We start from the raw sequence: 26,990 nt of genomic DNA on the forward strand, positions 1-26,990 counted from the left end.
TAATAACATAAAAGAGACAAGTCAAATAATTAAAGACTTATATGCAGATAATGGAAAGAAATCTAATTATTAGTTAAGCAATTAGTTCATCAAATAATTATTAGTATAAATAAACGAATAACTAACAACCTTATATATAGGCACGACAACATATATATATATATATATATATATATATATATATATATACACACACACGTGTGTGTGTCTGATAAAAGGGAATAGCATCACCAGAAAATGACACCAAAAGTAAATGATACCTGAAAGTAAGTCTGGAGCTTCTTCTTCAAAGTCGTATACTCTACATTGATCTGTTGGAAAGTCCTGAAGCATCTGAAAAGGGTATTCTTATTAAGGGGTAAAAAAAAATTGAAACTCAATTCACAATGATATAAATCTATATTATTTTAAGTTTATTTAAAAATTTATTTCAAATCTAAATTTATATTTTTTAATTTTAATAGTTCAATCTACTTGATTAAATTTGAATAAGCTATGAATTTAATATATTTTAGATTTTAAAAATCTAAAATTAAGGTGTGTCTAAAATATTAAAGAACTAATCCGGTTAAATTAATTTGAATCTAAAATTGAACATAATCCATTTAAAAAAGATTTAAGTCAAATCAATTTAAGTAGAAATTAAATATTAAGATAAGTCAATTCAGATTAAAGGTCGAGTTAAATTTATTTGGGTCGAAAAGTAAGTTATAATTAACTTGTGTATGAATGACTTGATTTAACCTAAGTCAAAATCAACTTGGTTCGATATCTGATAGAAATTAATTTAGTTCGACCTTCGATTGGGATTAATTTGATTATGTATTCAACTAAGATCGACTAGCTAGACATTCAACATGATGTCTACTTAGCTAGGCCTTTTATCCAAATCAATTAAGCTCACTCTTCATCATCATGAGTTCATATGGTTCTTCGATCTTGGATCCAAATCGTCTTGATTCAAATTTTTTGGCTTTAGTCAATATTATGGTAAAATGATCCAAAATCAAGTTGAAGTGAATGAATTAGTAGACACAAATCAATATTAAATCGAACTGAATTAATGCATTCATGTCTAGTAGACCTAATAGTAAATATATTGTATTTATCTTATTAGATTTAATCGGATTGTCAAAATAGATTCAATATAAATTTAATTTGGTTTAAATTGGATAAAAAAATTTAATAATCTAATTAAAATAAATTTGAAGATTCAATATATTTAAGTAAACTTTAAAAAATCTAATACACGATCATCCTTTTTATCCATAAAAGCAGCAAAGATAAAATCAAAACATATAAGAGAAATAGATCAAAGTATATTTAAATACTTTATTGCTGAATAAAAAATATATATTGTGAAAAGGTGATCGCAAAGAGTGGTAGCGGAAGCGAGGTAAATATGGGTTACCCCTCAAAGTTTTCTGCTTCGCAGTATTCACTGAATCTGCTACATTCAGTCTTCACCTTCTTTGCTCCAATGCTGCCAATGAAACTTCAAGGTTGTTTTTAAAACATACGAGAGAAACAATGATGTTCCAATCCAAATCAGACATGTAACACTTAATATATAGTTATAACCTTGATTTGAAACAATATCTGCATTAATGAAGGAAAAACTGAAATTATGTTCTTAAATTATAAGAATGAGAAGCATGAACTTCACCTTGAGCAACTACCCTTGAATTGATGCATGAAATCATCTAGCTTGGTGAAATTTGGAGGGTTAGTCATCCTGAGTACAGTAGCAGTCATTATGCAGCAAGGAGAAGAAGAGAAAAATAACGTAAAAATTTCAGTGATTTCCACTCACAGTCCTCTTTCTATGTTGTAGATCAGTCTTACAGAGTCACTGTAGAAAAGGGTCACAATTTCTTCAACAAAATTGGGATTAGCATCGTCTTGCAGTTCTTCTAACTCAATGAATTGCTCGTCAAGGAATCCCTGCAACAACATCAATTAATGTATAAATGTACTGAGAAAATTTTAACTGATATATTGACTCATCAACCTAAAGAACATAAAAATAATACAAATATAGTATGTTTTGTTTATTTAACGAGTAATAACAGTATGACACACTTTTATATTCATTTTACACAAAATATAAAAATAAAATAGTCTTAAAAATGTAAAATTTTATAATTTAAAAAAAAAATAAAAAATAAATAAAAATAATATCAAATGAACGTAGAAAACATAGGTATGTCAAATAATCTTCATTGTTATTTAATATTTTTCTTGTTTTTTTGACACATTTTACAGTGTATTATGTAAGAGTACTTAATTATAGTTAAATATATAGTTGAAAAAATTTATATGTGTACCCATTTTCCTAGATAAATATACGAAAACTATTAAATGTTTCTTCTAGTCTTTTTTTAATAAGAATCTTTTCATAGTTAACCTAATTTATATTTCGATTCTTTTAGCATAATATGTTCAAATTCTCTGTAGTAATGATAGTAATTTATGATTAAATAAAATTGTAAAAACTCTTTATATTTTGAATGTATACTATTTACGTGGTTTATATTCTTTTTATTGACCCAATACACTGAGAATTTAAATTACAGGCAAAAAATCCAGAGGTATAATCTATGATTATGTCTTTTCTTTAAAAAGTAATTTCAATTGTTAAGGGACACAAAACTGAATTACAAAATTATTTAATTTTCATATATTATTACTGTAACAGTATCAATCAATTAGAAGGGCATTTTAATACATATGCCAAATTACATTATTAGTTAGGTCTAACTAAATTCGCATTTAAAATATAGTTTAAACATTAAAACGATTTTTTCCTCAATCTAGATTTTGCCAATATCAATAAAAAAGGTGTCAGATATGAATAAATTTTTGTCAAAATTCTAACACCTATTTTTATTGAATATATACTGTAAATTGTTAACAAAATTCGTTAATTAAAGTGTAAAACTCACAAAAGATATTAGTTTAACCAAAAAGTGATTAACATTAATTTTAGTCTAAATTCTTAAAATAATACATTTATAAATCACTTCTATCTAATCTAATGTTAAATTTACAATCACATCTGAATTCTCAGCTAATAATAAAAAGTTTTATGAAAAAATAATTTGTTTAAAAAAATATAGTTGTTGACTTTGCATACCTAGGTTTAAAGAAGAAAAGAATAAAAATAGGATGACAAAAAGATACAATATTGGACGTGAAGTTCATCAATTTACTACTAAGACAATATTCGAGAGTTCAAACCAACCTAACTCGTCAAGTTTGACAATTTGACAAGTCAATTTTGTTAATTAATTGGTTTCGATTTCATTACAAAAAATTGAAACTTGTGGCACGACACTTTATATTAACACAGTCAAACAGTCTAATCAATGTCTAATATAGTTCGACCGAGGTTTGATATATACAGTTTGGACCACAATCTATTTCATTCCTTTTACCTCAGAATCAACATGTCATTAACTCTGTTTTCATGTAAAAATAAAAAATTTCAATTCATTTTCATGTGATGTTAAACTTTTGGTAACAAAAATAAAAGATTAGTCAGCACATGAGTCTAATAGTGAGTTGAACCAGATTATAAAGTTCAGATTGTTTTCAATTCGCAAGTCAACTTGACTTAGTCTATTTTTAGTAGGTCAATGTCGGACTGGATTTGAGTTAACCGATTTTGCCACTTAAATAAAGATAAAAAAAATAATAAATAAATATTGAAAAAAAAATGTTAAATACCTGATCAAAGAGTGAAGTTCGTATGAAGAGGGCTTGTTCTCTCAACTTAGTCTTGTCCATGCTCCCTCTCTTGAGACCGATAAAATTTTCACTTGTTCCAATGGCTAACTACAACAATGTGGCAACTAATATTTATAGCAATATGATGATTGGGAGGGAAAAAAAATCAGAGAATATTATTTACTAATAGTCTTTCCTTTCTTGAAAGCAACTACGAATTCATATGTTTCCACTAATAAATTGACCACTCTAAAGTAGATGATATTACTCAATCAACATATCATCATTCTTTCTAAAACCTTACATGGATTTCCACTCCCACCCTAAAATAGAACCTATAATTTAAATATACTATATTCATGCCATTAAAGTTTTAAGTAAATATGAAAATTAATTGGATATTTTGTTGGATGAGAGTGTAAAATGTCTTTATTCTTTTTCTCCAAAAGTATAATTATATATTTTTTATTATTATAATATTTAGTCAACAAAAATATTGTAATTAAAAAAATTAAATTCAAATATTTTATATATCATTCTTTTTTTGAATTATTAGAAAAATATTAGTACTTTTTTTAATTGATGGATCTTAAAAGTATGTGATTATTATTAGAGATGACTATGAATCTTTCATATAAGTTGGTATTCTAAAACTTCAAGAATAATCGTCATCACATGAGTATCTGTAAAAGAAGAAACCTAAAAGATATTCCTAGTATGTTATAGCATGAAAATAAATGCTACAAAACATTTTTATATGATAGTAAAAATCAGTAAAGTATAAAACAATAGGAGAGTGATATAAGAGCAAAAAAGAGAATCTTAGTAGAGATATAAAACGAGATATTTTGATTGATTAAAAAGAAAAGTAAAGAAAGAATATAAAAAAGAAAAGATGAAGAAGGCCCACCATATTTTTTATCTGTTTTTATTAGAATATGTATAGGTAAATGACAACCACACTTTCGTTACTATTATCTCAAATATTAAAATCTACATTTTCATCTTTACTTCAAACAACATGATGAAGCTAAAATAAGTAAAAATATATTTTTTTCTTTTTTGAAATATGTAATTATCGACATTATCATCCTATCTTATATTAAAATATGCATTCTCTTCGATAAAATTCAAGTAAATAATAATGTACTTTATTTTCTAATTTTCATTAAATCATATTATAGTTTCATTAAAAAATTTATATAATAAAAATATCATTTAAACTTTTAAAAATATAAGTTTTTTTCTCTCGTCAAACATTTTTTTTTTTATTTTTTTCATTACTAAAGCATGTACTAATAACTTCAAAGATATTTTATAAAATAATTAAAATCAAAATCACTTCTCTCTGTGTTTGTTTCTCAATTATTGATGTTTTTTTTAGAAACATATCTCTGCATCAGGAAAAAAAAGTTGTCAATCATTTGACAACTATCATATAAGAGTAAAATAGTTAATAAAAAAATAAATTTTGTATATTTATAAAAAAAAGAAAAAAGAAATAATAGATAACGTATTCTAAAATAAAATATCATTGTCCTTTTTAGAAAGAGGAACAATCAAGCGTTGTCGTTTTCTGCAGAAACATTGTCTTTCTAAACTCTAAAGATGACATCAATACACACAACAGAACTTTAGTAGCTACTTTCTCCCAAAGCATAGCACCTTGCCATATTCTATTCAGAGAATAGGTCTAGTGAGATGGGAAACGAGAGGAATAATTAAAAAGCAAAAAATATCATCACAAATTCAAAAGATGAGACACATGGAATCATAATGATCAATTATATTTTTTTAGGAAAATAAATAATTATATTTTTAGCTTTTTGTGTTAATTTCAATTTTTGTAACGATCAGAAATTAAATTAAACAGAGTTTAAAATCTTATTGAAATGACAAATTATTTTTAATGAGTTCCCATAAAATCAGTTGTTTTATCATTGATTATAAGCTTCTATAAACTAACATCTATTTTAAAAAAATGCCTAACTAATATAAAGTGGGTTTGTAAGCCTAACTCAATCTCACAAAACGGATCAGTTTGCAGTTTACACCTCACTTATATATTATAATTTGGTCTTATCTCTAGTCAACGTGGAACTTCCAACAAATAATCACACATTATTTTTCATCTATATATATATTTTTTTTCCTGTTATAAACTAGCCTAATTTTCAGTTTTTGAAAATAAGGGATAAAATCGGAGTCTAATTGGACATAAAAATGTATTGCACAGAAGTTTAGGGTATATATAAATCACATAATTGTTGATCTTTATAGGCGCATAGAACCGTCCCCACTTAAGAACTGAAATAGCATAAACATGACACTTTTTTTTTAATTCTTTTTTCATTCGAGAATCTCACTTTAAATAATCAAATGGCCACCTCGACGAATTCAGCGTCCTGTTTCTGATAAGAGACACATAATTTATTCTGTTGGTGTCCATAAGGAAGAGAACAAAAACTAGCACACATTTTGCACTTCTCTCCAATGGTTTCTGCAGATGCTCCATCACAATCTCAACTATGCATTGAACTAATTCTGTGGTGCATCACATGACTCCTTGATGTCTTAGTCCATAAAAAAAAAAAAAAAGACTCCTTGCTGTACATCAAACAAATAAACAAAAATGTTCTAGATGAAAAATATAACTGATTGGAGGACTTATTATTCTCCTTTGCAGTAAGTATTCGATGTTGATAAGAATGTCGGTGTGGCCTCACTAAACCCTCTGCCAAATGTTGCTTCCACATTTCACCAGTTTCATAAGGGCACGCATGCTTATTGTACTGATCAACGAAATAATGGCCCTGTCAGATTTTTCATGTAGTTATTTCCTTCAAGGAGATTTATTTCCTAAGTATCATTTGCCTAGAAATAGATTGAAAAACAAGGTTGTCCAATGCATTTGCCCGGGGAGGGCGGAGTAAGCACACGTGAAGTTATTCAGATGGTTAGTAAAATAAAGATCCAGTTAGGGAGCTAAAGGGGGTTGTGATGCCATCAATCATCATCATGAGAACTTGATGAGAATAGAGTTAAGATGACTGGGTCATGATTCCATCAAATACAATACAATGACAATTTGAATTCACTATAAAATACAAGTAAATAATGGAAGAGATAAAAAAATAAAATAAAATGAAGGCAATAACAAATTTCATCAAGAACTTATGAGACCTTTAGGCTTTGTATCAAATATTATTTAAAAAATAATATTTCAACTTCCAGTTGCCTAAGTATACGTTCACAATATTACGCCAAAAATCTTGAAGCCGGTCATGATCGTTCGTAAGTTAGCTTTTAAGTTGCTGTATCGCGATATTAATTCATTTGGTATCAATTATCACTGTCTCCTTAAAAATCCCATTGCTTGATAAACATTATCAAGTGTGGTATCTGCTATTTCTGCTGCATTTCTAGCACCTTTTGCCAATACTTCATCTAAATAACCTGAATCGGACATGATTTCCTCATAGCGAACCTGCCAAAGTTGGGGGAAAAATGGAGTGATAACGTACACAGTGCTCACTACTAAGTAAAATATAAGGGACCAACTTTGGGAAGAAGAAAAAATCCGCTAAGCAGACAATAAATGGAATAGTAGATAAGCTGGTGGCCTACTAAAGTTCAAGAAACTAGCAATCCAATTCAAATCAAAGCAACTTTAAACATTGTTCAGCTTACTAATCTCCAAAGAAAATAACTTATGAACTGACTTTTTTCCTATAACACTAAGATTGTGTTTGGATAACTCTTTCAAATATTTGACCTAAAACTTTCTCTCTTTAAACAGTTAGTTGATTGTTTGGACAGTAAAAAACTGAAATGACGTGTCTCTTGTATGCTGAGAACACATTCCAGCAGAAAAATTAATATTTGGGAGCTTTATAATTTATATCTCCACAAATATCTTGAAATTCAGTTTTAGTTGCATTTTTAGCTCATACATTTACCATAAGTGATGTGGTTGTAGTCCCTCGTGAGGGACTAAAAACGTGTTTTTGTAGAGACAAAAATCATAAATATTTAGAGGAACTAATTTCAATATATTGAGAGACCAAAAACATTTTACCCTTAAAATATTTGTTATTCGTGTTGAATGTCATTATGTAGATTTGGCAGTTCAGAACTACTTTACAATAATACTCTCTCCCCACTTGTTATAATAAAATAATATTGCATGGTTGCTTTATTTGTAATCCATATCCACATTTATATTATGACATAAAACTGTCCAGGTTTTCGATGTCACCATTTTATAGATTCTTTCCCGCCTAATCATTTTCTTAGGGAGAATTGAAATTGAATTGGTTGTGTTTTGCTTAAATGTGGGATTTGTGTCTAGTTTTTTTAGTACAAGACCGTCCAAACAAAACTTATTATAATATGATCAAATCCAAACGTAAAAACTATTATTTTAATATTGAACTTTTAACAAGTAATTAAATACTACTTATAAAGCATACTTACGCCAATTTAGTAATTAGAAATGCTGACTAACAAAAAGCAATTTGGAGAAAACAATCAAGGCATTCTTCACAAGAAGTAATTTACTATATGAAACCTGAATGGGATGTAAGTGATCAATCAAGGCATCTGTCAAAAGGGTTTTGAAAGTTCCCCAGTTCATATTTTGGCATTCCTGAACAACTTCCTGCATAAAGAATGAGTTTCAAGTAGAATTGACAAATTAGAAAATCAGGAATTACTACATGATTGGGGATTAATTTAAATAAATTAAAAGTTGGATATTTAAATAGGAATTTTCTACATACACAAAAAAGTTCAACAGCACATCTGATCAACTAATTTTTGGTTGGCAGATTAGAAAGAATTATTTTACAAATTAATGCCCTAGAATTATTCTCAATTGGCAGCAATATGTTGAGGAAGTTTAAAGGATACTCATGTTAATGCCATAATTTGAGAAAGACTAGTTCATTATTATGAATTTAAAAACAGATACATGTTCCTCAAGAATATGACATACCATCCTAGTTAACTATCTCGCATCTTCCCGTTAGCCTGATATTTCTAGTTTTTTAATAACAAAAGACATGCACAAGACAGCCAGCCAGTCCTAATACCTGTATTTTAGTTTGTTATAGAAAAGAAACTGACGAGACATATCCCACCATACTACTTAAAATCCAACTCATCCTCGTTATAATCAAACATGTAGCCTTCATTTCTCAGGTAAGGTCGCCCCTGCTCTAATGCTGATTGGGTACAGTTACCAAAAACAAACGACCCACTTCAGGGTAGTGTGCTATACTTGGAGGAAACCTAATTAATGGAAGAGGAAGAAGCAAAATAGCTTCCAGATTCAATGCAGAAACTGCATAGTGCATACTACACTATTATAGCAGCAGCTACATTTGAGCTTATGTATCTTGAGTAACTACAACAACTAAAACCAGGAGACATTCAGTGCATGAAACTTATCTGCAACAATCAAGCTACACTTCATAATGAATCAAACTCGATCTTCCATAAAGGATCAAATGCATAGAGATCAATTGTCATTTTGACAGAGAAAAGATGCTTATCTGAGAAATCATAACCAACTTGGTAACTTCAACAACTGACTAGCTGGCATGTTCAGTAAATCACTTCAAGTTTCTTCGTTTTGAATGAATTTGTAACAAGTATGCTCTAGTTTGAGGGGGCTTGGAATAACATATTTTACTTATTTTGCACATGCCAATATCTGTGGATTATCCAATACAATAAATTAGGGATTCAATTTATATCCTTTGTATTTATAACAGTACACTAATTTTTCATTAAATAACACGTGTGCAACTCTAAGATACACAATATTAGAAATCCTCCTCTCTTTATAGGCAATTATGAAGATGTTTTTCTATATCTTAAGAACCTTGGAAACTCAAGGATCATAAGAAAATCAAAAGGGAGACTAAAGATCATAACTCAACTCATAAGAGTTTCAAGTATACGAAAAACTATTTATAGACTTGTGCATGATTAAAAATAACAACACCAGTGTTGCAATGGCTAACAACATCAACGATGATGGTAGTGTCATCAATTATGAGAGCACCCTCAATAGTTTTTCTATTCTTTCTCATTTGCAACGAGAACCCTAGCGGACAAGGGTCATCCTTACAAGTTGGGCTTCTTTTTGGGTTGGGTTTCTTTAGCAAAATAAAGGGCTTTTTTAAACACGAACCCTGGTTGCTCAAACAAATCAACAGGGCACAGTATGCGTATTTCATGAGCAACCATGAGATCCCACTTCGATCTGTGCATCTCCTGATTCATTGTGCTCGTTCACTTGCTGTGTCCCCATACCACAGGATCATACGAGTACACAAGTTATACTCACAATTTTCACAACATTGCTTTGAAGCTCCTTATGTTGGGTCAATGGCTGGTGTTTTAAAAAAAAATTGCTGATCATATTTATGCTGAAGGATATAAACTTCAGAAAAAGTTGGCAAATCACCAATGGACCACTTGGAGAGTAATTCTCTGAAGGAGCTCTAGTCTAAGAAACAAGAAACTTAAGTCAACATTGTGCCAACTCACCAACATGTCTCAACACCCACCATCAACCCCCAAATACTAAGCACCGCCACGACCACCACCTAACAACCCAGACCCTCACCTTCCATATCAAATGCTAATATTAGCAAAATAGACCTTGCTATATCCTTTGAGTTTATATGACACAGGCCTCCATTTTCAACCACCTCACAAATAAACCTTCACTTAATGGCCTTTTCAAAATTTGGAATTTTAAAAGAAGTAGAACACAATAGCATTGTTTGATCTATGTATTATATCTAGTGATAAAAGGCTTTGTCGTTTTTCATTTTGTAATGAAATAGAAGTTCATCCCGAAAGAAACAGCTTATAATAAATGGCAATGGCTAATCCCATAATCAATCTCAGTACCAATAGCCACTATGACTTTAGTGGATAAAACCTACAATAACCCAAGGTAAGCATAAGGTGATTCTGCCTTGTGTCACTTTTTTAGGCCAACTTTTCCTTTTAAAAGACCAAACACACTTCATTAAATTTCACACAGTAAACGTAAAATCATAAAAATAAAAAATTACACATGGAAAATAGAAAATTTAATTGAATTAAGTAGATTCAGAAACACTAAGAACATATTGATAACAGAAAAAAATATAATTATCAGTGCAAAAAACATAAATAAATAAATAAATAAATATAAATATATATATATATATATATATATATATATACACACACACACACACACAGTATTTCTGACCTCTTTCGCCTTTCCTGAAACAAGCTGGTATATGGAAAGAAGATTGTTACATTCAGGCCTCTCAGAGTTGTCAAATTCCAAGCTGTAAGATTTGTCATAAAGAACACACCAAAAAGGATTTATAGAACACAGGTAAATGACAAAAAAAGAAAGCATTTATAGACTAGAGCTCTGAGAACCAATACCATCATATAGTAATATGGCCATTACTAACCTTGGAAATGAATCAGTTTTGCAACGTTTGATCTTGTTTGCTATAAGCTACAAAAATAAAATAAGTAAACTCGTCAAGAGCAAGCAAAAGCAAACTAAAATTTAAGGACAGATAGAAAACTTATATTCATAGTTAAATTTACTCAAATATTAATATGTAAGTTGCAAGCAACAGATCATTGAGTACAGGTGGCAACAAAGATTGCAAATTAAGCACACCTAGTAGGGAAGCCTGGTCAAAGAAGTAAGGACAGCAAAAATATTAAGTATTCTCACCAAGTGGGGATATAGGGAGATAGATACAGACTAACCCCCACCCTAAATTTGAACCCATAATCTGGGTCACAGGGCAACAACTATGCCATCACACCAAGGTTCATCACAAATTAAATACACATAATCATATAAAACAGAAATCATGTCGTATAAGGGTAACTTCAAGCAGTCAAGTGTACTATGCCTGAGAACAAATAAGCAATTTTTACCCAAGACTCGATTATGCTGTTGATCTATCTCAATGAGAAATTATAAAAGAAATTTGATTCTCCTCTTATTTTTGTGAGTAAGAACCTCACTGTTTCCAATGTAAGTCTCCATGATTTAGACACTTTGTTCACATCGTTTAAAAGATTTGAAACTAAACCTCTAAATTATTCATAAATCCTAACCTGTGCTAGTATCCCAAAAACATGTGTCATTACCTCCTCCATTTATCTTTATCTTTCTTATAAGGATATAGAACATGGATTAAGAAACACGTAAGCACCCTTGATTCCTCATTTATAATTTATATTAAAGCCATTGTTCCTGTTATACCATTAAGCTCTCCTTCTTGTTATCTCTCTAGCTAATTAATTTCTCTATCATTTATTTCTCTATCATTTATTTCTCTAACACTACCTCCACTCTTCTCTCTCGTATGATAAAAATATTTAAAAATTAGGTGAAGGAAAAAGCACAATTGATAGGATAATGTCAAAGATATCACATTAACTAAAGAGATGAATAAATTATATTACTGAATGCAAACCTCATTTTACAAACCGGTTTTGTAAGGTTGAAATATGTTTAAAATTCACTTTTTAAAAGATAGCAATGATGCTCATTTAAAAGAACAAACAATAACAACATTTCTTTTCTTCTAAAAGGACAAACAACAAGCAATGGTAGTAACAAGATCTAGCAGTTCAAATTTCATCAAATGATGCATATGCAATTTATGTTATTAGACTATGAAAAATAATGGACAAGAGAATATGAAGGGCTAACTATCAATCAAGTATGTTATTGTACTAACTTACAAAACTATTAAACACAGTCGAAAATGTAATCTGTCTTTCATGTCCATTGCATCATATAGACATAGTAAATTTCATATCCACTTTTATATAAATTATAAATAAAATCATTGGCACGGGAGAGATCAAAATAAAAAGGAATATCCTAAAAAAGAAAGACAAACGTTAAGAAATGTAAAATAAAACAGAAATTAAACCATAAGGGTATGAAACCAAGAATAAAATCATTGTGGTGCAAACCCCACCAGTCATCAATCACCATACCCATCCTATTGCCCCAGTCCTCCTAGATATAACTTCTAAAACAAATGCTAACGAGAAGCCATCATAAAATTTGCCTGAAAGATAACTGCTTGGTTTTTACCCCATTACCTTTCCATCCAAAGTCAAGGTACAGGATAATTTCTAAAGTTCTTTCAACTCTTTTCCACAGTTGTAGAATTAACTCTTGACCAAGATGAGGATTTACAATGACAACATATATACCTATCAACTTATAACCATGATCATACAGTCACTTAGAAACAAAAAACGTATACCATAAATTCAATATTTTATAGTTGAACGCTACTGCCTATAAAACTATGCCTGTGTTGAGATATAAATTTACTCATCGTATAAAAATCAGAATTGCTGCCTTAAGCATCAGCCTATTACAGGTCACGCCAAATTCCCATATAATCATAGATTACACGTAAACAGTTCAGAGAATAATTATACACTATGCACCATGCAGTTAGACCTAAAAATTTTATTCTTACTTACATCTTTAGGATCAAGAATGTTGATTCTGGATTGATCAGAAGGTGCAGACTTTGACATCTACAAAATTGAATCCAAAATAAATGTAAGACAATTTATATAAGTTAAAACCAATAAATACTGTTCTGTTTTCTATTTCCTGGAAAAATGGCATCCATAGCAGGCAACCTCTCTTAATTTCTTTTATCTACCATTCTGTACTCTTCGATGGTAAAACAGAACTATCTAACATACCAGTTGAATATTCAAGAGTTAATTATTTATACAGCAAATGAACAGGCTGATAATTACAAACAGAAATGTTGGGTGTGTGTGTGTGTGTAATGTATGTACATATAAGCGGTAAAAAGTAGAAAACCTTGGACAGGCCATCCGTAAGCGACATTATCCTGGCACCAGCTGGAGGTATAAGGGGCTCTGGAACCTACATCCCAGAAAGTGCTGTAAGAAATAAAATACAATTCCATTGTATAATGATACATTAGCTCCTTTTAATGGGATGATATATAACTTGCCTTAAATATATTACCACCTCGGCTGTCATAAAGATGCAAAATAAAAGTAAAATAGGTCAAGCCCGATGTAAAATCTATAAAAAAGTAAATAATTTCAACCACATGATGTGGATAGTATTTATCTCCAGCTTAGAAACAATTACTCACCCCCCTAATTTCTTCCACTTTCTCCCTCCATATAAATTATTAACCCGCTCAGCTAAGTCTCGAGTCAACTCCAAATGCTGCTTTTGATCTTCACCGACAGGGACAAGATCAGACTGCAGAAGCATGCTGCAATTATAAGAATTATTCTTATTCAAGGTAAATTTAATATAATGCATTTCAAATAACTTTTCTAGAAAAATATTGAGGTTGCAAAAACTAATCAAGCAAAGCAGCAATCATATTATGTAACATTAGCTTATTTATTTGGGCTTTTTAACTTTGACTGTTACATTCAAGGACCTACAAAATTTCCACAAGTTAGAGTGTCAGAAGTCACCTGATATAGAAGTATATCAGAAGCCATCAGAACAGGATAAGTCAAAAGAGCAACCCCCACTTCTTCATCTCCCTGCATATCCAATTCCACAAGAATCTATTACTTGTACAAATGAAAACATACAAGCCAGTATGAGAGTACTGAATAAAAAAGTGCCTGCTTTAGCTAACATACACTGATCAAAGACAAGCTACATAGTACAATCCATCACGATGGAACATGAATAAATAGCACAGACAGTGATTGAGAAGTTCTTTTTATTATTTATGTTATTATCTACATACTTTTATATGCTTAAGTATAATTTTGCATTTAAGTTACAACCTTTTACTTCCCGATCATACATAAAATCTCAAAATTTGACAGCATTGAACTTATATGTTATCAATTTATCCTTAGAATACAAGGCCTAAATATCTGACCAGAAGCTTTTGCCTTCCATTATTCAATGAGCAGTGATCAGAAGGTTAACAGTCGGTATTACTACTGAGCATTGAAGCTCAAAAATGGTGTGGTGCATGGTCAAGTTCTTGACATTAAAAACAAAGTGAGTTTTTTTTTTTTTTTTTCCAATTATTCCCTGTGTGAAAATATGAAAAGATAAAGTCAGTCCAGAGGAAATATTACTCCCAACGTTTGCTTGATTAAAGAATCAAGTTGATCAATATTACTTCAGAAGACCACTGTCTAGAAGCAAGAATACTGATATAAATTAAGTAATGCGATAAGACTTGCAAAAATCAAATTATATGCATAAAACAAGAAAATGATAAATAATTTTATAAAAAAGAAATTAAGAATTCATACAGCTATGAACGCACCGCCTTGCGAGATTTCTCTTTAAACTGTATCATCTTGTTCAGCCAACCAATCGGTGTTGTGGAACTTAGCAGCCACATCAATTCTACATGTGCGCGAACATGAGACTGTGCGAATACTGAGGCCTGTATGCACAAAACCAATGCCATTTATCCACAGTGATCTTGACACTTCCAACATAAATACACTTTACAAAAGGTTCAGAGCAAGAGTTGTGAAGGACCTTGGAAGGATCTACTCCACATGCTAGGTAAATAGCAGCAGTTGACCTTGTAGCCTTAGATAATTGTTGGGTGTCGTATGGTAATGTAATCTGTAAGATGAAACCAAAGGGGTGAGAAATGGGACAGTATCATTCAAAATCAAGAAAACAGAAAACTCGACTTTACCAGTAATTAAGTACAATGAAAAGAAATTTAAAGCATAAAAGTAGTTCACAAAATCCTCTCAGAAAATCAATACACTTAGCCTTTAAAGCGCAACTTTGAAGTGATGACATAGAGAGAAAAAAAAAAAAGAGCAGTATGACATAGGTCAAACATGAAGTGATGTTACATATCCTAACAAGACACTAGAAATTTGCTGGAACGGTGCTATATTGTCTATGTCCATGTAACCTCCAGCAACCATGATTCATAGGTTGTACACCTTTGACATAGAAAGTCTGGCCGTTCTTTATACCATCAACAAGGATAAATTGTGAGGATTCCAATCAAAATAAACTCTAAATAAAAATGTACATCTAAAGAATGGTGAACTTAAATTATCCTAAAATTCTGGATCTTTATCCTCGGTTATAAGTAAATATGTATTTTCTTGGAAGAACTCCTAAGCCTCATTAATGAGAAACCCCAATTTAAATGACCTATTTGCGAATTGGTCTCAGAAAGAGTAAATGGTACAACAAATTAAAGTACACACTTGAGATAACAGTAAACTCACGACAGAGCAGAAGCAGCACAAACAAATCAATTTCAAGATTCTTTGTCGCATGATATTATATGCCAAAAAATTAGCTATATGAGCTCAGACTTGTGGCTCAAACCAAAACATCATTGAGCACTTCATAAGTCTAGGTAGCATAAGGAATCTGGACATACCGCGTGCAGGTCCACAATGAAGAAAAGTGTTTCATATACATTCTGCAAAATGAAAAGTATAATGTCTTAAAAAATGTGGAAATTTGTGAATCGAGACAATCAAGCAGCATTTCAGTCATGGAATCCAATCAAGAGCCTATCTGGATAAACTACCCCATGAGTACTTAGCGGAGAAGAAAATAAGATGAAAAATTAAATAAACTTTATCTAAATTAAAATTACCTCGTGCATAACCCAATTTATCAAAGTCACATTATACCACAGCCATTGCCAATTAAATTACTTATACAATCCAAAACAACACCCTGGAATGAGAAAAAGAAAGAGGCCGTGAATTGTAAACCTGAAGGGCAACCCAATTCTTGATAGCTCCAAAATAGTTTCCAAGGTGAATTGAGCCCGTGGGCTGAACCCCCGACACTACTCGTTTCCTGTCAAAAAATTAAGCATCAACAAACGACACAGACAGCAACATAATTCACACCAAAATTAACAAAAAATAAAATCCAATGATTAGTCTTACTTTACGGTGATTGGAGTTGGAGTCTCTGTGGAGGTAGCAGTGAGAGTAGAACAACAGCATATGCGAGAACGAAGCGTTGAAGCACGGGACCTGGTGATTCCAACTTCCAATTAAAATCAGAAAAACCTAAGCGTGAAGTGAAGAACAAAAACGAAGAGAGCGAGAGTATAGTACAGTGAAGGGACGAAAAGTGGACGACAACACGACAGAACAGCGAAATGCGAAACGCTCATCTTCTTCCACTCCAAGCACGCCTTACCGTTTAGCTTTATCTGTCGCAGCGACTCGCCAGTGGTTTAAGGCGGGTGCAGCTTTGGATGTTCCTTCTGTATCTACAAAAACGCATCAACGGCTGTCATTTGAAGAATCAATTCGTTAACCCAAAATGGCTAATCTAACTTCTACATTTTTTTATATGATTTTGTTATGTAAGTAATTATAATTTGTGTTGATTAATGATTTATAGAAATATTAATTCGCATTGCCATGATACCAGTGATAAATAATTGAAGGAGTTCAAAATTCTATAAATACACATTGATGTCCAAGAAATTTTTTTAATTCTTTTATGATAATTTTTTTATTTATTTTTTTTAATGAAAAACATTTTTAAGGACATTAAGTTTCGCAATTTTTTATTCATAATATAAATAGGTTTTCACCATTTTTTGTGAGAAATTTGGACCCATTTGTAAGAAAAACTTTCAAGTTATTTTAAAGAACTTTGTATTATCATATTTAAATTGTTTACTTAAGATTAATGAATCTTCCTTTACTTATTAATTGTTATTGGTTGTGGTGTTTTTTCATTTTTTTTAATTTCTTCTTACGTTTTCTATTTTGTGGTGAATACTGTGAGAAATAATTTGCTATTTTCAATTGATTAAATATTGATAACTTCCACATGCCAAATTATGTTGGCAGATGCCAACTTACAATCAAATTTTTAATTTTAATTTAAGAAAAATAAGAAATAAGTTATTTGTAATATAATACTTATCTAAAACTATTTCTAGTGTTATAGTGTAGTTGTCTGTAATGCAACATGTTGAAGAAATTATGAAAAAAATAATATGTACAGAAGAAAAAGCGATTCAAAATTTTACACTAGAAATAAAATGTGATATACACTAAAGCACATGCTTGTTAAAAAGTTGATTGTATAGGTAATGGATGTGAACATAGATTTATAGTTTTAATATCACTCCTTTTATTGTAATTTGTTATTTAATTAAAAAAATTCAATTCAAGAAAAAATGATAAATATCTACATTTATTTAAACTTTTTAAGTTATTTTAGTTTTTGTTGTTAGTATAAAATGTCATATTAATTCAACCAATATTTTAACTTTACTTCGAATATTTAAGAATCCACTTAATAATTCATTAGTGAGTCTTTTTTTGATTAATTATGTAACAGCTAACGACATCCACCATGTGTTATACATAGTCTAGTAGAAACTATGATATACATATGAATGATTGTAATATGATAGTTATATTTCTATCTTTCATTTTTTATCATTATAATTTATATAAATTTATTCAATAATTTTACATTATTAAATGATATGTTACAATAAGAAAATGCATGATTATTTTATACACAAGAAAAAATTACCTTTTGAAATACCTTAAATACATCTTTTTTGAATACCAATTAATACATCTTATGAATATACATCGAATACATCTTTCAAACAAAAGAGAAAGAAGAAATTTGTTGAAGGCCTTATTCTAATGCACTTAAAAATAACACTTACACATGATAAAATATAACCTAACTATATTGTAGCATCTCTTCCATTCTGTACCGAATTAATTAGAAATTTTTTATCTGCTAACACCATTAAAGTGATAATTACAGATATCAAACATACAGAAGCATCATAATCCATCTCAAATATATAATAATCATACACTGAATTTAAAATAAACCACTTCAAGTAAACAAAGAATCGAAAAATCACAAAAAACATGTACTAGCGTTCAAATCGATACCTAGTACAAAAACTCTTGTAAAAGAGAACGCTCAGTGTCACTTTCGGAAGTTTAATGTCAGGAGGTATAAATAAGCTCCAAACCTACAGTAGTTAGTGGTGCACAACATGTCCTGTTCACCGCTTAGCGTTAAACCATTTGCATTTTGGTCTGTTCAGTAGTGAAACAAACGTTCAACACCATACCATAAAATACAAAAATCCAATTTTGATACGATATAGTCCAATTCTAATTTGATTCACTTAAGACTCATTCAAATGCCAATTTGGTATCCCTGACTAATAGTTAGGTCTAAAAACAAGTTTCGATGTCGACTAAGATACCAATGTGCCCAAATAACTATAGACTTAGTGTATCGTATTAACATCAAACCAAACCAAATCCAAAACAGCACGCAACATTAGATTTATGAAACACTTTTCTTCATAATTTCATCAAAACAGAATTTACAACCCAACTACTAAATTGAGTTTAAAATTAACATGTAGTAAACACTAAAAATGTGTCATTGATATTGAAATACAGTAATTAGTTAATTGATATAAAAGCAAAGTAATTAGCTAATTGATATACATATATATACAAAATAATTAGCTAATTGATATCAAAATACAATAATTAGCCAATTGATATAAAAATACAGTAATTAGATAATTGATATTAAAATACAGTGATTAGTTTCCATTATTTTAGAGAAAACTAAAAATCTAAAACCATTCTACAAACACAAAAAGTCCTATATATTCATAAGAACTACAATTAAGTACACCATTAAAACTATTAATCAATAAATATGCAAAGGAATACAAAATATATCAAAATAAAATAATCAACTTACTTTATCTAAAAAATTATTGGTTCAAATTAAAGAGTTCATCATTAGAATTAATTAGACGAAAAAAAATATGTGAATAGTTTCTAGAGAATATATTGTTTTAAAATAATAAAATTCAATAACAAAATTATTTATATTAAAATAATCAAGTTTTATTATTTTTAAATTAACACCATTTTTAAAATGTTAATTTTCAGATCTTTATTTCGAAATCTAAAAGTTTTTAATTCCTCATAATTTCACTAACCATTATAAAACTACAATATAACATTTTTCACATTAAAAATAAAACATTCCACACAATTAATTATAAAAAAGATTGTAGTTGTAATATTATTTTTCTATTATGACTTTTGTTTATTAAAAATAAACATCATGTAAAACTAGGTAAACTTTTTAAATTAAACAATCACAAATTAAATTTTAAACCATTCTACCGAGCCTAATTCACCAATTATAAACTTTCATCTTATCAGCTTATCCTAAAAAAATTTAAAAAGATGAAAAACATATTTTTTTTAAAATGACACATTCTTCGAGCAAGAAATTCAATAGTTCAAACCAAAAAATAAATAATAAAGAAAATCATCACATTTTAAAATCAAGTAATTCATGGTTAAAATCATAATAAAAAAATACATCACACTTATATTCTAAATTTCATCATCTACCATTTAAAAGTCAATTAATCATTCAAAAGATAATATAAAGAAAAAATACCTTTAACATGATAATACTAATCCGATTCAAACATTGAATTAACTAAAGTAAGTTGACTTTTGTGAATGTTTTATAAAATTATAATTTTTTAAGAGACATATAATATTCCTAACCTAGGATGGATTGGGTTAATTGATCATGTTCGGATCCACTTGACACACGTCGAATTAGGATAGCAAATTAGTTTTAGGCACCAAAACGTGATTCAATAATAATAAAAAAAAGAAGTATTTTTTTATTAAATAAAAAATAGTTTTCCGAAAATATGCCAAATAAAAAAAAAGTTGATAAAGTAAATGTTGGTAATAATAATAATAGATTAATCCAGCGTCGTTTAAGTAAAAGTACGGAAGTGCAGTGTTTAAGAGGCATAAAGCACGACGGTTCGTCTCCTTTGATGCGGCACAGTGCGGGGAACGTAATTCCCTTTCCCCTTCTTTCTCTGCAAATCTCAAACCCTTGCATAGCACCCGAAAATGGATGACGATGAGAGAGAGAGGTTACTGGAGAGGGAGAGATTGCAAATCCAGATGATTCGCCAGCTCGATCTCGAGCACCTTGAAGTTGAAGAAGTCGATTACTCCGATGAAGACGAAGACGCCGACCCCGAGGTCGACCCGGATTATGCGTTTTGGCTTTCACAATTAACTTCGTCCGGTTCTCCTCACTCTTCTGCTGAATTCACTTTTGACACTTATATCACGCCGTTGCATACCTATCTCGGTGGTATGCATTTGTATTGTATTCTTATCTTGAGTATCTGCGCCTTTTTTTCTGGAATGCATTTGCACATTGCTCTGTTTATTCCTTGCAGATGTCGAAGACACGCGTCACAGGACTGCGTTTTTGGACGGTGGAGCTGTATTGAACATTCCGCTCTTTTGTCTCCGAGGTATTTGTAAAATTGATTTTAAATGAATTTTGAAGTAAAGTGATTCATGTTTGTGTGTGTGTGTTGAGTTAGTACTGAAACTTAACATAATTCTTTTTATTCTGCACAAAAGTTACTTTAATGTCTTCAATTCAATATCGAGTTGGGATTCAGTCAATTTGTCAACATGAAACCAAGCATGCGAAAATTGACATAGAATCTTGCTAGCTGGCATTTCAAAGTGATTTTGGATCATTCAACAGGATCTAAACATGCACTTATCCTCTGCTTTTTTAGACGGTGTTTTGTTTGTTGATGAGACAAAAATGAGTTACTAGTGAAATTTTTTTTGAAAATCATCCCCCCACAAGGTGGAAAATGTGTAGAAGATTAGACATTGTATTTTAAGGACCATATCGTGCTCCACTCTCATTATTGTTAGAATAGCAGGGTTTTACCTCTGTACATTTTCAGTTTCAAGTCAGATTTCGGTTTAGTCTTTGCCATTTTAGAATCGCTTGTGTCTGGATCTGAGCCTTTTTATCCAGCTGCACTGTCTTGTAGTGTTTTTGGAACCTTTATTTTTTTTTTCCCCTATCTGTGTGAAACTTTTGAATATCATTTTGAAAAATGTTATATAAGTTATTTCCTCCTAGCTTCAAAGAGGCAAAATGTTGTCTTCTCATATGGCTTGCCTTGGTATTTTTTTAGGTTTGTTTTATAGTTTAACTTAAGAGTTTAACTATTCCTTGCAACATTCAGGAGTCGTACTCTTTCCCGGGGCTACACTTCCCCTTAGAGTTATTGAACCTCGTTTGGTGGCTGCTGTGGAGAGAGCTCTAACTCAAGATGATGTTCCTCATACCATTGCTGTGGTAAGTTAACTTACCATGATGACTGTTTACAGTTTATTCATGCTTGTAATTCAGTTTTAATCTTTCTCTTAAACACAAATGAGGTGTGCACATGCATTTGCCTTTCAGATTCGAATCCATAGGGACACTGCAACACGTAGGACGAAATCAGCAAGCATTGGGACAACTGCTGAGGTATTACACCTCAACTCATGTATCAATGCACATTCATGCCTACATGTTACCTTCCCCCTTCTCAATAACTTGTCTTTAAGAAACATTATAAAACAGTAGCAAGTCACTTTGCTTCAGAAATTAAATGTTGGCACAGCTGTACTGTGTATCACTCTTTATTTGTATTTGTGCAAAAGCTGTTCTAATGCAACTGTGAATGCTGGGAGAAGCAGAGCTGAATTTATTGTTTACAAAACTTCTAGTTCATCAATACAAAGCCTGATTTTTGTAATGCAGAAGTCATCAATTCCATATCTCTTAATGGAGAGAAAACAGTAAAAGAGTCCATCTATAGTTACAAATTTTAGTCTCCGTATTTTCTTCTACAATTAGACATTGGTGCCTATATGTCTGTTGGTTTATATTTCTTGCTAAATTATCTATAGATTCGGCAATTTGGGCGTCTGGGGGATGGTTCACTGAATGTAGTTACCCGTGGACAACAACGATTTCGCCTAAGACGGTCCTGGAATGATGTGGAAGGAGTGGTTAGCAGAATATTATTATCTTTACTGCCTCTATATTTTTATTAACTTGGCCATTAGCTATGTAACTTAAGGCTGACAAATCTCTCATTCTTTGTTTGGTTGGGATGCCTCCTTTTAGCCTTATGGAGAGATCCAAATTATTGAGGAAGATCTTCCAGTGAGAATTCCAAGAGATGCTTTTGGCAAATTGGCACCATTGAGTAACATGCCCTGTAGTCAAGCTGTCCCACATACGGTGTCTTCACCATATTCTCATGCTAAAATGCAAAGGTCAAAAGATAAGGAAAGTGATTCAGAACCAGATTCAGATGACAGTTTTGAGAATGAACTCTCACCAGTGGAAAGGAAAATCCATCTATCAGTTGTTGGCTCCAGTTATGTAGATGATACAATGGGTGAATCAGCGAACAGCTGCAACCCTAAATTCATGAGTAAGTCAGATCAGGAAATTAGATCCAATCTGGATTCAAGGACTGGGAATTGTTCCACTTCTGGAAAGCAGTCATGGAATGAAGAGCTTAATAGATGTAAAAACATATGTGCCTACACATCTCATAAAATTTCAAAAGCATTTTGGCCCCACTGGACATATCGGATGTTTGACTCTTATTTTCTGGCACAAAGGGCTGCAGGTAGGCTATGTTGTTGTTCTTCTATCTCCCGATTAGATATTTCTTGCAAATTTCCCCCCGCCCCCTCATTGTTATGGCATCACTGTTATTAGCTAAATAAAATTTCTGGTTATCTTTTCTACTTGCTGGTATGTTAGTATTGGTTTTAAAATTCAAAAAAGATCATGAATGGAAGATTCATGAGCAGGTTATGTATTTCTAGAATTTTCAGAAATGGTTTGGCCATATATATAATAATACTATATTAATCTGTGTTTTTGTCCATTTATTTATTTATAATTGACTGAAATTAAATAATGAAAGTCTTCATTTTCTTAATGAAATCTTTACTATGGTATAAACAATTAAAATTAAATAAAAGATTAGTCTCGGAATATTGAATTTTTTCTTTAAAACAAGTATGTAGCTCTTACAATAAAGGCTAATGGTTGCGTTGTGTTGATAATCTGTAGATATGTGGAAGCGAATAGTTGGGGTGCCTAACATGGAAAGTCTCGTTAAGAAGCCTGATGTTTTATCATTTCACATAGCTAGTAAAATACCTGTGTCTGAGTCTACAAGGCAGGAGCTTTTGGATATAGATGGCATTGCATACAGATTACGTAGGGAAATTGAATTACTAGAGAGCATTGATCTTATCAGGTGTAAAAGCTGTGAGGTAATACTTTCTTGTGAATATTGCTTGTGAATAATAGAGACAAATGTGCAAATCTGTTTCAACCTTCATCAAATATGGAAAGTAATATTTCGCACGCTTTATCACCATCTTGAAATTTGCAGACTACGATTGCAAAACGAAGTGATATGTTGGTGATGTCGAGTGAGGGTCCTCTTAGTGCTTATGTGAATCCAGGTGGTTATGTGCATGAGATAATGACTCTTTACAAGGCAAATGGTTTATCTCTTCTTGGACCAGCAGTGGCTGAATACAGTTGGTTTCCTGGGTAAGTGTGTCACTCCATTTCCATATTATGTGATGCTAGGAACATAGTTTCTTTAGGGTTTAGAAGAATTAGGTATGTCAAAGGTCAAACTATTGCATGCTGTGAATCTGTACGATGTTTCGTCAATGGTTACTAAACATGTATATTTTCTCACCTAGTTTTGTGTCCTTTAAATATGGTTGGCCGGATTCTATTTTCAAATATGGTGTTGGATTTGTCCTCTCTTTTTTCAGAGACATTTTCTACCTGATATCTGGGTTTTGAGGAAAGAAAGGCAAAAGTATTGTCAGTTTCCAAACTCTTTTATGGGCATGCAGTCCATTTTTGTTAGATATACACAGGAATTGAAGAGCTCTCGTTCTGTTCAGTTAACTTTTTAATTTCACTTGTTTCTATGTATTAGATGTGTGCATTTATTGTATGTAAATACGGAAAGATGGAAATACGTAAATAAGGAAAGATAGAAATAGTCCATTATTAGAAGTTGAGGATTTCATCGATTCTTTGTATCATTAATTGTTCGCTTATTTGATTATGAATAAATAAAAAACATGTGTGGGTACAACATATAATATTAAATCCTTTGTACTATATGTGTGCTTCACTTTTGGGAAGATACATATTCTGTATTTCTCTTTTAACAAATTTTTGTTTACTAGAAAGGTTGATGTTAAGTCTAAATTAATTCAAGAGTAATAGAATATAAAGAATATCTTGTATTCCCCTTACCAAATTCCCGTTTAATTTACATTATTGTAGATATAAATTAATAGTTGATAATTGATATGCTTTTCATTTATTCGCCCAAAATTCACTTATTGTTATTTTTCTAGCTTTTGATCTAAAGGAATATTGATGCAAATGTACTTTATTTATTGAGGAGTACATGGGCAGAACGGAATGCCACTGTCCTTTAGCTAATAATTGCATTAGGGCTGAGGCTGGTATGCAGGGGGAGTGGAAAACTCTCCATTAGCTTTTTCTTGATTTTATTTTCCTTCTGCTGTATGGAAATTCTATTATAAACAATTCAGAAAAAAACGTCTCTGCTATACCCAGCAGTAAAAATAGAAAAAGAGAAGGATGAGCCAGTAGTTCCCTCAAAGTGGACGTATTCTGCAACTCATGTTTTTCGTGAGATTAGTGTTGGGGATGCTACATAATGTCTACATGTACATTAATGAGGAGTGAGAAGCTAACGTTCCACCGTGCTTTTTTTGGCAGGTATGCATGGACAATTGCTATTTGTGCTACATGTAAAACCCAAATGGGGTGGCTTTTCACAGCCAGGAGCCAAAAACTAAAACCCAGCACTTTCTGGGGGATTCGCAGCTGTCAACTTGCAGAAGAAAAAACGCGAAAACCTATAGTTTGATATTTATGCAATCATCTCTCAATGAAAAGCCATGTTCAAGTAACTCGGCATGGCTAATGTATATAATGCAGCTTTGTTGTAGCACTGCGCGTGTTGATATTACGTATATTAGAAAATATATGTTTGTAAGGGCTTGGAAGAAATAAAGTGACACATTTAAGTATTTTTAAATGAGAATCATTGAGAACTATGGTAGCTGTCGTGTTTTCACAGGATAGATGAAGAAGCGCCTATTTCGTTCAAAAGAGTTTGATGTCTGCTTGTTAGAAGTTTTTGAATTTGTTCTACCACACTGCAAGCTAAAGTTCGTTTTTGGGGGAATAATGTGCAATGTATGAATTACCTGAACAATTATATATTCTATTTTTATTTTAGTTGTTTGGTTTAAACCTTATGTAAGTGGACTTGACTAGTATGAGTAGGGCAAGTTTTTATTAATCTGCCTAAATTTCTGCGGCACTCCATATATAAACATTTTGATACCAACCAATTAAAAATGATCTCCGCCACGATTTTGAAGTGATTATTATCATGTTTGGAGTACAATTGAGTTACTATAGTTGTTTCAAGGGATTTAGTTAATGGATAATTATATTTAGACAACATTTTTTTGATAATATTTGAATATCATTTACGTGTTATTTTGTGATTGGTCTATGATGATGTTGATGATTATTATTATTGATTGTGGAATAATTTTGAACCAATTATATAATGACACATAAATGGTGTTGTTAAAAAGATGATGTCTAAGTATATTATCTTTAGTTAATTTTATCATACATGATAAGTATGATTGTGTAAAACACTACCAATGTATCTGTTTTTTTTTTTTTTGTTGTTTTACAACATTTGGACTCCTGATGATTTGTGTTCTTTTTATTTGCTCGCTATTATTTTATTGCGAGACGGTTCACTTTGTAACACATTTAATGTTTAGTAAAATGTGCAAAATATGTTGGCAAAATATGCAAGAAAAAAAAAGCTTTAGGAGTAAAATTTGCAAAATAGTAAAAGTTGAATGACAATATGTAATTAAACCTAGTTTTAATGAATAATTTATTTCTAGTTATTATATTACAAGAAAATAAAAGATGAAAATTAGAAGTAATTTAAAAAAAATTACTTTCATTACATGGAACATTTGTAGAATATTATTCAGTTAAATATATTTTTATCTAATCATATTTTCTAAAATTTCACCATTAGAAGTTTATTTCACATATATTATATAATTTTTTTAATCAATATAAAATGATCTGATTGCTTTTTTATATACATAAAAATTGACAATATATTTTTTTCTGAAATATTTTA

The 26,990-nt window shown here is 30.8% G+C and overlaps 3 protein-coding genes across 3 annotated transcripts; 1 reads left to right on the plus strand and 2 right to left on the minus strand.

Moving 5' to 3' along the window:
* Window positions 1–1,407: 1,407 nt before the first annotated feature.
* On the minus strand, window positions 1,408–3,813 carry LOC106760377 (pseudo histidine-containing phosphotransfer protein 5). Its single transcript, XM_022780291.1, has 4 exons — window positions 3,730–3,813; window positions 1,814–1,944; window positions 1,667–1,735; window positions 1,408–1,483 (listed from the first exon to the last, which is right to left on the minus strand). Exons 1-4 carry the CDS (start codon window positions 3,787–3,789, stop codon window positions 1,408–1,410), a joined length of 336 nt encoding a protein of 111 aa, XP_022636012.1. The 5' UTR covers window positions 3,790–3,813.
* A 2,911-nt stretch (window positions 3,814–6,724) lies between these two features.
* On the minus strand, window positions 6,725–17,079 carry LOC106759658 (tryptophan--tRNA ligase, chloroplastic/mitochondrial). The gene is made up of 15 exons (XM_014642945.2): window positions 16,894–17,079; window positions 16,720–16,809; window positions 16,540–16,627; window positions 16,197–16,238; window positions 15,320–15,409; window positions 15,099–15,221; window positions 14,278–14,349; window positions 13,941–14,053; window positions 13,794–13,815; window positions 13,637–13,702; window positions 13,282–13,338; window positions 11,220–11,266; window positions 11,006–11,087; window positions 8,300–8,389; window positions 6,725–7,216 (listed from the first exon to the last, which is right to left on the minus strand). Exons 1-15 carry the CDS (start codon window positions 16,950–16,952, stop codon window positions 7,079–7,081), a joined length of 1,179 nt encoding a protein of 392 aa, XP_014498431.1. The 5' UTR covers window positions 16,953–17,079; the 3' UTR covers window positions 6,725–7,078.
* A 3,553-nt stretch (window positions 17,080–20,632) lies between these two features.
* On the plus strand, window positions 20,633–25,920 carry LOC106762774 (protein cereblon). The gene is made up of 9 exons (XM_014646836.2): window positions 20,633–21,001; window positions 21,090–21,167; window positions 21,909–22,021; window positions 22,130–22,195; window positions 22,621–22,722; window positions 22,841–23,354; window positions 23,807–24,012; window positions 24,135–24,298; window positions 25,523–25,920. The coding sequence occupies exons 1-9, from the start codon at window positions 20,752–20,754 to the stop codon at window positions 25,671–25,673; spliced, it is 1,644 nt and encodes a 547-aa protein (XP_014502322.1). The 5' UTR covers window positions 20,633–20,751; the 3' UTR covers window positions 25,674–25,920.
* The last annotated feature ends 1,070 nt before the right edge of the window (window positions 25,921–26,990 follow it).

Source organism: Vigna radiata, chromosome 5 (assembly GCF_000741045.1).
Source record: "Vigna radiata var. radiata cultivar VC1973A chromosome 5, Vradiata_ver6, whole genome shotgun sequence".
NCBI lineage: Eukaryota > Viridiplantae > Streptophyta > Magnoliopsida > Fabales > Fabaceae > Vigna > Vigna radiata.

What these genes read in the sequence shown, in the direction of transcription:
- LOC106760377 (XM_022780291.1), bottom strand. Translation starts at nt 3,789, where the DNA reads ATGGACAAGACTAAGTTGAGAGAACAAGCCCTCTTCATACGAACTTCA. An exon ending in TACAACATAGAAAGAGGACT is followed by an intron (nt 1,736 to 1,813) that starts GTGAGTGGAAAT and finishes TACTGTACTCAG; the next exon opens with GATGACTAACCCTCCAAATT. An exon ending in TTCAAGGGTAGTTGCTCAAG is followed by an intron (nt 1,484 to 1,666) that starts GTGAAGTTCATG and finishes TTTCATTGGCAG; the next exon opens with CATTGGAGCAAAGAAGGTGA.
- LOC106762774 (XM_014646836.2), top strand. Translation starts at nt 20,752, where the DNA reads ATGGATGACGATGAGAGAGAGAGGTTACTGGAGAGGGAGAGATTGCAA. An exon ending in GCATTGGGACAACTGCTGAG is followed by an intron (nt 22,196 to 22,620) that starts GTATTACACCTC and finishes AATTATCTATAG; the next exon opens with ATTCGGCAATTTGGGCGTCT. An exon ending in TCTGGCACAAAGGGCTGCAG is followed by an intron (nt 23,355 to 23,806) that starts GTAGGCTATGTT and finishes GATAATCTGTAG; the next exon opens with ATATGTGGAAGCGAATAGTT.
- LOC106759658 (XM_014642945.2), bottom strand. Translation starts at nt 16,952, where the DNA reads ATGAGCGTTTCGCATTTCGCTGTTCTGTCGTGTTGTCGTCCACTTTTC. An exon ending in AGAATTGGGTTGCCCTTCAG is followed by an intron (nt 16,239 to 16,539) that starts GTTTACAATTCA and finishes TTCATTTTGCAG; the next exon opens with AATGTATATGAAACACTTTT. An exon ending in TTTCAGGAAAGGCGAAAGAG is followed by an intron (nt 8,390 to 11,005) that starts GTCAGAAATACT and finishes TTCTTTATGCAG; the next exon opens with GAAGTTGTTCAGGAATGCCA.